At 43.6% G+C, this 12,019-nt stretch overlaps 1 protein-coding gene across 8 annotated transcripts in view; it reads right to left on the reverse strand.

Annotated features, from left to right (window-relative positions):
* The window catches only part of LOC147061622 (IQ motif and SEC7 domain-containing protein 1-like), a 77,294-nt gene that overhangs the window by 5,192 nt on the left and 60,083 nt on the right, over positions 1–12,019 (reverse strand). For 5 of the 8 annotated variants that reach the window (XM_085920837.1, XM_085920847.1, XM_085920829.1 and 2 more), the window contains 12 exons: positions 9,167–9,446; positions 7,817–9,078; positions 7,574–7,735; positions 7,137–7,259; positions 6,643–6,809; positions 6,441–6,580; positions 5,707–5,736; positions 4,964–5,089; positions 4,790–4,889; positions 3,922–4,083; positions 3,599–3,775; positions 119–168 (listed from right to left, as the gene is read on the reverse strand). In XM_085920837.1, the coding sequence (XP_085776963.1) occupies positions 119–168; positions 3,599–3,775; positions 3,922–4,083; positions 4,790–4,889; positions 4,964–5,089; positions 5,707–5,736; positions 6,441–6,580; positions 6,643–6,809; positions 7,137–7,259; positions 7,574–7,735; positions 7,817–9,078; positions 9,167–9,446 (2,779 nt within the window). Of the gene's footprint in view, positions 1–118; positions 169–3,598; positions 3,776–3,921; positions 4,084–4,789; positions 4,890–4,963; positions 5,090–5,706; positions 5,737–6,440; positions 6,581–6,642; positions 6,810–7,136; positions 7,260–7,573; positions 7,736–7,816; positions 9,079–9,166; positions 9,447–9,780; positions 10,311–12,019 lie in introns of those variants that run through there. The other 3 variants (XM_085920880.1, XM_085920887.1, XM_085920856.1) reach the window with 2 other exon arrangements.

Genomic DNA, 12,019 nt, shown 5'->3' on the forward strand with positions numbered 1-12,019 from the left:
AACAAATGGACTGAGTCTATGAAGCAAAGAAGGCGTCAGACCGAAAAGAAATGGTGTGTTTTCACAGTGCACATCATCACATGAAGAGTAGCTTGGAGACCAGCTGCTTCCAACTTACTTCCATATTGCTGTCTAGTGATCCTGCACTGCTGCGACGCCCCCGCTTGCCTGGCCGAGACATGCAATACCACAGATTAGAGATCGACAGCAACTCCTGGAGCAACTACAGACGCTCGGGCCGCCTGCCGCTCCAGTAGGGGGCAGCGCAGCGCATTGTGACTGTGAGTAAGGCCCAAGTATGGGCGGGAAGTGACTGGACCCTGGGTACACTGGCTGTTTGGCTGTTTCTCAATGTGCATTGTTGTGTACTTGAGAAACTTTGGACCAAGAACATTGTGTTCCAAGTCAAAGTTGAAATCTAGCTGTACAAGGATCAGGACGTGCTCCTCGCGCTGACTCGTTCAGGTCGCCGGCTATCCTGGGGGTGCGTTGGCGTTTCACAAAGTCGTCTAAAAGGCTGTTCTCAGAGAGCACTCTTTCGACCTGTTACTTCTTTTCAACGTTGCTATTGAGAAACAGCCACAAAACCGCCGCGTCTTTACTCGGAAGTAGCATCTTTGCACGGGTTACAATTTCAAGCGCGTTTCCGACTAACAGCTCAGTCAAATCGAAGGCAAACAATTGGAATTGAATGGATGACGTCAGATAGGCCAACAAATCCCAAATAAGCTGTCTTGATTAAATGTGACAAGCTTTCTTTCAGTTTCCAAATGACCAAAACAGCCTCAGTGACAGTCACAAAGGAGGGGATACATCAAAAGCAATACAGTGGCTGTTACACATGGGATGTTACAGGCATTAAGAGGGGCTGAGGGCTATCGTTAGGCACACTCAGCCAATGATACATGACCAGTAATTACACATAAACAGGGAAATACCTGATGTGTATGGAAATAACGGTAAATACACATGGAATGTAGTATGGCAGGAAAAGAAATCAAAGAAACCCCCAACGAGCAACATCCGGCGTGGGAAACAAGGACGGAAGCTATTGACTGCATCTATCGCTTTGCATTACATCTTAAGCAACAGTGAGACAAAGCCTGGATTGGATTTCATTTAGTTGTCATGATCAATCACTTGATCATTTCAAGTGGCTACTGCATCAGGGTGGATTTGTTTGCATGACAAATATTCATGAGAGGAAATGGGACAGGATTTCTACTCAAAATATCATGACAATGTGCTCGGATGAAAGAAAATGTAAAGATGTAAAGTGTTTTGGAAAAAAAACAAAAGTGAACATGAATGGACTTGCTCCTCATCTCATGGTCAGTGGTCGAGGATTGCCTGTCAGTTTGTTTCATCGCGACAGAACAACTAACCGACTGTGAATACGTAGACTTTGATTGTTGAGATTTATCATTATGTAGTAGGCTGACTTCACGGCTCCAGAATTATGACACAATGTAGAAAGATTGCATTCATAGACAGGCAACTGCAACTTTCCTCATCCTTGACTACAGTGACAAAATAAAAGGAACCAGCATACAATAGGGGACTCTACTTGCACCCATGCATGAAATTTTCAGTGCTATACAAATTGCTGGGCTTAACTTTTAATTTGTTGATATTTCAGTAAATCAAAGGTCCGCATCACACCGAGCAACGTGGTTCAAACAGACAGGACAGCAGAGGACCACCGCAAAAAACAAAAAAAAAAAAAACAACAACTGCACACCAAGCTTGTTTGTTCCGAAAAAGATGGTAAGGGGCAACAAAAGAGTGGGAAAGTTGAGGAATGCTTATTAAAAATTAAAAAAAACAACAACACCTGTTTGGAACATTCCACATGTGAACTGGATAACTGGAAACAAGTGATCGCCATGATTTGGTATTAAAGGTGTATCCCCAAAGCATGGATGGAGCCAGGTTGACTATTTGCGAGAGCAAATCATTTAAGAACCTTTCTCAACATATAATTGCAAGGAATGTAAGTGCGCCATCTAAGTGGCAAGAGTAATAATTACCGTTGAAGGCCTGTGATTTTTGATCACACAGGCAGCACTTAAAAATCCGAATGGTTGAGTAAAGGATTTTGCCATGTGGCAGGAACACTTCAGAAAAGCACTGTCAGGTAACACAGTTCATTACTACATCTACAAATACAAATTAATACTCTACCGGTATAGTAAAGCCAAAGCCATATATCAAAACTACCCAGCTGTGGTCTGTCCACATTTCACATTGTTTTTTGGAACTCTTGGATGTTGTGTCCTCTGGGCCAAAGAGGAAAATGAGCATCCGAATTGCCATCAGGGCAAAGTTCAAAAGCTAGCCTCCGTGATGGTATCTCGGTGCCGATGGAATGGTTATCTTGCACATCTGTGAAGCAGCATGTGAATGTCTTTTATTCAACTTCATTGGATTTAGGGCTTGTATACATACACCATAGGTGTCAAAGGCAAGGCCCAGGGGGTCAGATGTGGCCCGCCACTGCATTTTATGTGGCCCACAGTAAGAAATCTTGTGCGTGATCTAGCGATTTTTGTTTGCGAGCCCCCTTTCTACAGAAATGTCATCCAAAGCCTGGTGCACATCAAACAAGCAGACCGAGCGAGACGCATGCAAACTCTGGTGGAAATCGATTCACTTAAGCTCAAAGGTGAACAATTCATAGACTTGAGCATTAGACCAGCATTAAAATGGAAGCCCAAAAAAGCGTAGCGGCATTACAACTATACACAAAGATCAGTATAGACATACACAAAAAAAAAAAAAATCACCCCACTTTATTGCTTATCTCTGTCAGTGAGTGTGTGTGTGTGTGTGTGAAGCGGAGAAACTTCTGATAGTCTTAAAATTTAGTTTTAGAAGCCTTTTCTGGTGGTGGCAACAAATAAATATAAAACACATTGCTTGGTTAACAACTATTGTTTTGAAAAGTTAAGTGTTTTGCCTAACAATCCGCCACAACTATTGTCCAATTACTTCTTTGATACCAACTTAAGATACTTGTTTGATTATTTTTATTATTATTGAGTATTTGATCTAAGATGTCCATGGTAACAGAATCAAAATATCATGATCTCTTCTACCAGTCACTGTATAACAATTTGGTTCTAACTTTATCTCAACTTGCCTGAGCAAGACCTTAATTGATTTTAACGAGATCGTCAATGCTACGGGTAACTGGGGTCAAAAGTCGATCTGCTTTATCCATTGTTTTGTTATTCACACTTCCAGCTTTCACCTCCTCAAGTACGCTACACTCTATGCTATAATTTGCAAATATCTACTTCAATGTGTGAATTGCTTTTGCTACAGTATTTGAATTTTGGACGTCTAAATGTCATTTCCCTCCCAAAGTACAACCAAGATAAACTTAATCATTTTAAGTCGAGAAACAAATGTCATTGTAGGTCACTCATAACAAACTTTGTAAAGCAAAATATCCAATGGGTGGGCAAGTGGATTCAAAAGTGCCAATGTAGCGTGCATTGAAAGAACATTTTGCTATCACAAATAAGTGGATGACAAAGGAGCTCTTTTCCTTGAAATAAATTTCTGGAAAAGACAAAAGCTGCACTGGTGGTACCTGCTTCAGAGAGATCTCGCAGGGAACTGCTAAGAGCGCTCCTCTTCAACCCTTCGCCCATGGCATAGGTGTCATCCAGACTCGCACGATTCATGCTGCCATTGCCAGCTTCTTTCTTCAAGCCGGAGCTCTGCGACATGCTGGGCCTCACCACCCCCTTCTGCTTCTCAAGCTCGGCTGTGAAAAGGGTCCAAAAAAAACACCCATGATAAGTGGTGATGCTGACTTGGCTGCCAACACAGTTTTGATTCCAAAATATTTGCAAATTTTTGGAGGGGAGTTGGAGAGTGGAAAAAACCCCAATAAAATAAACGGCAGCTCACATTCTATTCTGTATTTCTCCATTTCCTGAACCTCAGCAATGGACTCTCGCAGGTCATCTGTGAACTTCTTGCGGTCCTGGGGGTTGGGCGCGTTGAAGTTGATGAGAACTTTGATATCCGCACCTGGGATGGCTGACGTAAGTCTGATTCCATTTGGGTAATCTGCAGAAAGCAGAAGTTATGAAAACACACATCCTCAGTTTCTACTCATCCTCAGTTTTTACCGAGTTGTTTCAAAGTTGACAGGAGGTACGAGTGGGACTGGGGTAAAACAACAAACACACTAGTAAAATATATTCATTCGTTAAATTATTGCAATATTTGAATATTTCATTATTTACTTGGATCCCTGAACAGAAAAAAATATTTTGGTGGTTGAAAGTTATACTGTACTTAAATTTCTGAAGCCTACTGAGCCAGCTCAAATGGGAGCATAAACAACTAATTCAGTTTGTTGCTCATTCTGATTCAAAATGGCAAAAACCCCAAAAATTGGAGTGCTCCCCGAGTGTGCATTAAAGCCCTTCAAAATGCTAATCACGTTTTCTTCCTTCCATTTCACGTAACAACATCTCATAGCAAGAGCATTAAAACAAAACAAAAAAAACACGTACGTACTAAGAGGATGTAATTGTGCTTCCTGTCATCTTACGTTGCTGTCTTAGATGAACCAGATAATGAAAAAATAAAAAATAGGCTGCCATGGATGTGGTAAGATGTGACTAAAAAAAAAAAAGCCTGTAAAAAATTGTGGCTTTCAAAAGTATTGCCATGGATGTTGTCATATTAATAGTTTCATTTGAAGAATCTTATTGGTCTCGAATGGATCCAACAAACCAAAAAAAAAAAACTAATCAAAAGGACTTACATTGGTTTTCAAACAGCATGACTTGCATCCCATAGAGCGAAAAGGACTGTCTGAAGCTGTATGTCACCGAATTCTTCTTCTTCTGAAAAATCTTTGTCACCTACAAACGCAAAGATTCAATCAGGTGAGAATTGGTTCATGGGCAATAAAGAGCGAATCGGAAACGACGTTTACCACAAGTAGGTCATTGAACAGGAAGATCTCCCGCTGATGCAGGCCCAGCTTCTGGAGCTTGTTGGGATCTGGCACTTCAAAGAGGCGGCAGTAACACACCAAGCGGCGATGGGGCAGTGATAGAACCTTCCGGTAGAAAAGAAAAAAAGTATTTCTACTATAAATACAGATGAGCACATCAGTGGCCACTGTCGTCAAATGGGATGAATGACTAAAGCAGAAAATGCAGACTTATTTTGCTTGCACTCTGCACCGTGTTTCTGGTTCTCTGTTCAGGTTACTTTTCATTTTGACATATTAGGTGACGGCACAAAAAAAAAAATCTTATTTCTATGCCAAAATTATGAATAAAAATAAAATGAGCGATACAGATTTCTGGGGATACTGGCTTATCTTCAAAGTTTTTGAAGGAAACACATTTGTATATTGTATGAAAACTAACATGAAAGTTTCTTGTAGCTCCACAAAAGTCTTTTTGGTTTTCTTCCAACCATTCAGGTAGCTTGCTGATGGCCATTATTAAAACAACATGTTATGCTTTCTAGTGCTCAACCTGTTATTTACACTACGTACATTTGTAATTTAAAAAAATATTTAATTGTGACTAATCATGGGTAGACTTGATGGGGATAACACTGCCATTTGCTACATTTCCCTTTCGAATTCAGATGATTGATTGGAAGCAATAGATGTAATTATTTCTCGTTAAGGTGAGCAGTGTTGATTTTGTTCTGGCAACTTACACATCCAAGGCCATGATGGAGTGATCCGATCTAAAAGCAAAAAAAAATAAATAAATCAGAAAATATGCATCAATAATTAACCATTCATTTTAAGAGGAAGGACACAAGGGAAGTCTGTGAAAATAGTACCACACACACATATACAAAAAAGACCTGAAAAAAAAACTACTCAGCATGCAGCAATTGATGACTATCCTCTTATTGTATTCAAATTCCGAAAGAGATTTGTATGCGAGTGTACCCCTGGGACCATCGCGCCACTAAGTGCGATTAATTTCAGCTCATCCAGTTATTACTGGTGCAGCTGATTTCATCCCATTGGAAACCAAGTACTAGCTAAAAGACAAACCTCTCCCAGAGGCTGCATTATTTATTCACATCATTTGGAAAATGCAACCTAGGGGCTGGAACTCGGATAATTAATACACAGAAATGAAATGACAACTGACTGGTGAGTCACTTATATAGTAGCCACTAATGGCACTGCAGTCTTTTACATTTTAAAACAGTTCTCTCCCCGGGGTACGGATGATGATGTGCACACGATTTAATTGGACAAAAGCACGGGGGTGATATCCCCGGAGGCCACCGAGTGTTAAAGGTGGCACCGTTAACTCTTTCCATTCATCTACTTTTGCGAGACATATATATTCCAATTTAGGAACCATTCTAAAAAAAAAAAGTAATTCTGTAAGACTTTCTGGTTAACCTGCAAAATCAAAGATGCTACTCACTGGTTTCTTCCCGACAATGAGCTTCTCAACTTTCTGGACCTGCGACACATGGTCTTCATTGGTCTTCAGTTCCCGCTTTCGGATCCTCTCATAGATTCCAACCAGAGTCTCCCTCGGAATATCCTCCCCATCATCCACACCTGCCAAGCAAAGTTTGCTTGTACCTTTCATTAAATTCCATGAAAAGCATGCACGTGTTTACCTCTTAAGTTTTTGATGAAATCCTCCAGCTTCATCTTCCTCTCAGGCTTCACGTTGGGGCTGTACATATCTGTGTTGAGGAGGATGATGGCGAAGGCCAGGATGAAAATCGTGTCAGGGTTCCGGAACTGCCGCACCACCGTTGGGTTGCAGATGCAGTAGCGCTGGCTGCAGACATAACACGACACGGTACAAGATTACATAATGCAGGGGGAAATGATGTAAATCGTGAGGAAATGCGCTCAATATTGCTTCAAGAAAATAGGAAGTATGTATTATCAATGGTTCCTTTTTTTTTTTTTGCATCGATACTTTATCCACAGGAAGAACGCTGGTGAAAATGGCATTCAATTAGCTCACCTTTGTGAAAATGGGCGGGTTTATTAATACTGTAATTTTTATGATTATATCCCCACCAAACTCATCCACAGTTTATAAAGTATACCAATGTTGTTAGCATGTGTGCCTATGCATAGTCTTGGGGTGTGTGCGTACCTGAAGGCTTCAATGAGTCGTTCCACCTTCTGGGCTTCTCCTTGGACACGGATGTGGTTCTGAAATTTCCTGAGAGCTTCATCCAGCTCCATGCTCTGGAAGTCCATTTCATCTACCACACAGCTACACAGCACACACACAGAGAGGTAGAGCGCAAAATAAACATGATTATGCATACTTGGCAGCAACACAACATATCAGTCTCCCATTCATAACTATCACTTTTAAAACAATATAATTTTAGTAGTTGCCTCAATTGGTGCACACTATCAAGATCAACGATAAAAAGATGGTGTTCATTTCATTCAAAAAGAGCCAAGGCATCCAGAGCTAAGCCACAACAAGAGGGTTATCAATTTTCCCACGCCTTGTATTCTCAAATGTGATGATACATTATCAATAGTAAGTCCAGCTACATTCCGCAGTGTCATACTCACTCCAAAACGTCCCTGTTGAACTGTTTCTGTCTATTTCCTAGGAACTCTCCGATCATCTGCCGGCTTAGGCCTTTCCTTTGGAGCAAGAAGTGAGCCACACCGACCGGGGTGTCAGGGATGAAGCCCCTCTCGGTCAAGTATTGGATGCCCTTCTCTGGCTTCCTGATAAAAGCCGCGCGAATTAAAGAGGGAAGTGTATTCATAATTGAAATGATTTGTTCAAATAAAAACAAAAGTTCTTACTTGTTGAAGAGATTGAGGCCGATGCGGTAATGTCTCTTGCGGATCACGTCGTTGCTGAAGATGGGCGAATCCCAGCTGTTGCGGGTCTCTTTGTGGTAGGTCTGCTTGCTGAGCGTCTGCTCCCGCAAGCTGTCCCTCGACGAAGACTCGGAGCTGCAGTTGATGGTGTCGTTGGAGTTTGACGTGCTGTTGATGCTGTCGTTGTCTCCGTCTGAAAAGTCAGACTCCGACTTGCTCTGCCGATTTGCCGAGCCGTTGATAGCCAGGTGGCTCTCCAGCTGGCGGTGGCGGTGACGTAGAGGGGCGTCCTCATCGCGGGATGGCGCTCGTGGAGGAGGACCATGGGAAATATGTTTGGGGCTCGCCTGGGATGACGTCACGATGTGGCCGTGCGGCTCGTACACGGGCGGCCTTTTGACCGAGCCCCGTTCGGAGCGGTCGCTTAACTCCGCCGAGCTGTCGCTAGGAGGTTCTATCGTCAACAAGGGAAGGTGGTCCATTCTTAGACGCTGCTCTTGACACTCCAGAGAAGGAGTGCTGCGGCAGCTTGTGTCCGTGTCACGACCCTCATCTTTCGGGTCGATGGGCCAGTAGTCCTGGGAGGAGTTAACAGACCGCAAGCGCATGTCGGATTCTGCGCCCGAGGGCTGCTCTCCCGACCTCGATAGAGCAATGGGAGGCGACATGTCGTCCTCGTCAATGAACAGAGTGACATCGCGATAAGACGCCATCCCGTCATCGTGAATGTGTCCGGCTGCCCGGCGGTGGGACTTCACCTGATAGGTAACCTCCCTCCCCACCTCGGGGTCCGGACCGTCATCCCCCTGGAGGCTACGGCAGTTCAGTGCATCGTCTATCGATTCGGCCAGGGATTTGACCTGCCTGGAGAAGGCGTCCTCGAGTTCCGTGATGGCGTCGGTCAGATCGCCCTGAGGGGGCGGATGAGACGCCATATTGGCCTGCTGGTGGACCTGTATGTCCCCACATTCCGACTGCAACATTGACAGCGGGGAGCCGTCTTCCGTCATGGACACCTGTCTCCCTTCAAAGTAGGAGCTGTGCACTTTCTCTGCACCCTCAAACGACAACTGCATCCTCATGTTGGAGAGAACGATGCGTCTGGACATGCGGTTCTCAGACATAGAGCTCCTGAGACGTTCAAAATTCTTGTTCATCTGATACTGGCGGAAGGCTGTTTGGATCGTGCGAGCCGCATGCCGGGTTATGAATCGTCCGCCATATTTGCGCTCCAGCATTTCCACCTGAAGAGAAGATAGAACATTGTGTAATTGAGCCAACGATGGTCTACTATGGTTGTTCTATGACGTTGAGTGTTGCTTTGACCAGCACCTGTTTATCCTGGAGGTCAGCGGAGAGCTCATAGCTCTCCGAGAGCGAGCGAGAGCGCTTGATGGCCTCTTCCTCTGCCTGCTTCCGAAGGATGGACTGCGAATGCTGGAGCTTCGGCCGACGGGGTCTCTGAGGCCCAGGTTGAACCCCGTGGCTGTAGAGGGAACTATCAAAACGATCAGGGCTGATGGCTGACCCGTGAGTCACTGGGCCTGGCCCATATCCTGCGCCTGCATCCAGGGAAGGGCCGCTCTCATTGGACCGTCCGTCCCCTTCCACACTGCAAACAGGAAACAAAAAGAATCAGGAGATTTTAATCAACAACATTCAAACAATTATACTCCATCGAGTGGACTTGATCGCCTGCAAGTGTTGTGCCATAAAACACAATTCAACTTCCTTATACCTCTCATGGACAAATATTAACTGACTGATTTTAAAAGGAGGCAGACTATGTCTGCACACTTTTTTCCAATTACATATAGAACTAAGACAACCACTGAAGATCTACACCAATCTCACAGAAATGATCAAACCAAAACCAAATATACAATCACCCAAGTACCTCATTGGTTAGTTCGCAATAATGTGAAGAAAATCAAATGGTTACTCACTCACTCTCACACTCAGCTGAATGATAAGGTGACTGCTTTTTGCGAAATGACATTCGATTTTCTAGAAAATGCCAACTCTTCCTCCACATTTTGTCTACCATTCTTTCAGCCGTGTCAGGTCCAGAGTACACAGACTCCTCCGGAAAACTTCCCTTAATGCCACCCGAAGAGCCAATCACCGACAGTGAGGAGTTGCATGGATGTTTGCCGGAGCAACGTCACGCAGTTGAGGCACTCGTCTCAAAGTCCATTTTCGAATCCGACGACAAAGTAAATACAACTCGGGCAGGTAGCTACGATGTCTCCTGAGCAGCTACAGTGTGCATTTCTTCTGCTGCATGGCACAGAGTGGGCCCTGTTCATTGGTAAGCAAAAGTGTTTAAGCTGTAACTCGACACACCCACACGAAGTGTACACAATCCACTTCCTTTATTAGTCAGCCTGACTTCAACATGCCACTACAACAGCTTGCTGTTTTACAAAGACACCAACTCTGAGGCAACATTGCTATAAAACAGTGTTGCACAGAAAAATAAAAAATGTCCAATATCCAATAGTACACACATTTGTTGAAAGGACAAAATATCTCACCCACAAGGCAAAGTAAGATTGTTACATACTAACATAAATTCTATTAAGGCTATTTCTACTTGGGAATATTAAGTGTAAAGTCAGCACAAATTGTATGCTGAACATGCTCCTGGAAATCTGCAGCAAACCTTACTTAGAGCAGGCGTAGTCATTTATTTCTAAGATCAAACGCCATTGAACGTTCTCATGGCCACACGGCTCAGTTCTCAAAACGACTGGCCCGTTGATTGTGTAAGTGAGCCTTGCATGCAAGTAGGTGTGGCCTAATCCAAAATGTGTTCCTTATGGGGTTTTTTTAGGTGGTGGTGGTGGTGGTGGGGGGGGGTCACATGCAGATTGGTACTTGTCTTCATCCCAACAATTCACAACTTTTTATTACGCTTGTCTTCATCCCAACAATTCGCAACTTTTTATTACATCTAAAAAGAAAATTGTTCGTATAAGACCAGGTACTTACTGCATATAAGAATAAAATGAAAATCCTTCGAGCATGGGATCCATTAAAAGAGCTCTTGTTAAACCAACAAAGACAATGGGTGTGCGTGTGGTTTTCACAATCAGCAACCAAAAAAAACGTTCGTCCATTGCCAAGAACTCTAATCAGATTTTTTTGAAATGGATACAGAGATTATATACAGTTAGGTATCACGCACATGCGTGGGTCTCCATAAAGTGTCACAGATGGAGATAATCCTACCCTGTTTAGCCTCTTCCTAGCAGGTTCATGTAAATTTGGAGTGCACATAAACAACAGCTTTATTGGTAACTTGGTACCAAGCATCTTTCCTGCCATTTTATGTTGGGGAAGGAGCGGTGAATGGGTTTGAGGTTGAAGCGTAGTCTATGCGGTCAGTCGGTCATAGTGGTGAAAATCCGAGGAAAAATATAAAACCAAATGCAGCATGCAAAGAGCTTGCACTGGACTGAAATGGATGTTGAAAGGGGAAAAAGAGGGAGGGAACTAGCAGTAAAGGAGCAGGGCACTATTCCAGGGACTCCAGCTTGCTCTACGCTTTGGAAAACTACGGGAACAGATAAACCAACATCTAAATATGAGAGATATGTGGAGCTTCCTTGAGATAGCCACCCAGTGGCGTGCATCTCTCGGCTGGCTTTTATCCACCAGAAGCTCCAACGCCGATGTCGGCATGGATAAGCAGCTCAGCTGGCAGTGATTTGCAGCCAACGGATTGAGGGAACTGCAAGAGCAGTCCCCAGCCCCCCCCCCCCCTTTCCAAAAACCCCTGCCCAGGCCTCAGTCGGACCTGAGGGAGAAACATTCCTCCATCCCGGAAAAGCAAGAGTCACATCTACAGGAGGTCTGGGAATAGAGGAAGGTTAATGAAGAGCAGACTGCCGCTACAGAGGAAGTGTGAAAGCTGCTGCCTCTCCAATGAAGAAGCGGTGGAATGAATCAGTCCAACTCCCCACTTGAGTACTCAGATAAATCTTCCTTCAATATGCAGCTAAAATGTCGACTAGTTGATTGGGATTCAATTACAGCGATAATTGCACTCTGGAAATACTTGTGAGAAAATGAACTCTTCTACCAGGCTTTTTTTTTTTTTTTTTCTCCGCCTCACAATTTAAAGAACCAAGAAAAGTGGCCAAGCATTTCCTTCTTGTCAAATGACATTTACGTAAAACC

The sequence above is a fragment of the Syngnathus leptorhynchus genome, chromosome 1 (genome assembly GCF_054491065.1).
Source record: "Syngnathus leptorhynchus isolate UIUO chromosome 1, UIUO_Slep, whole genome shotgun sequence".
Lineage (NCBI taxonomy): Eukaryota > Metazoa > Chordata > Actinopteri > Syngnathiformes > Syngnathidae > Syngnathus > Syngnathus leptorhynchus.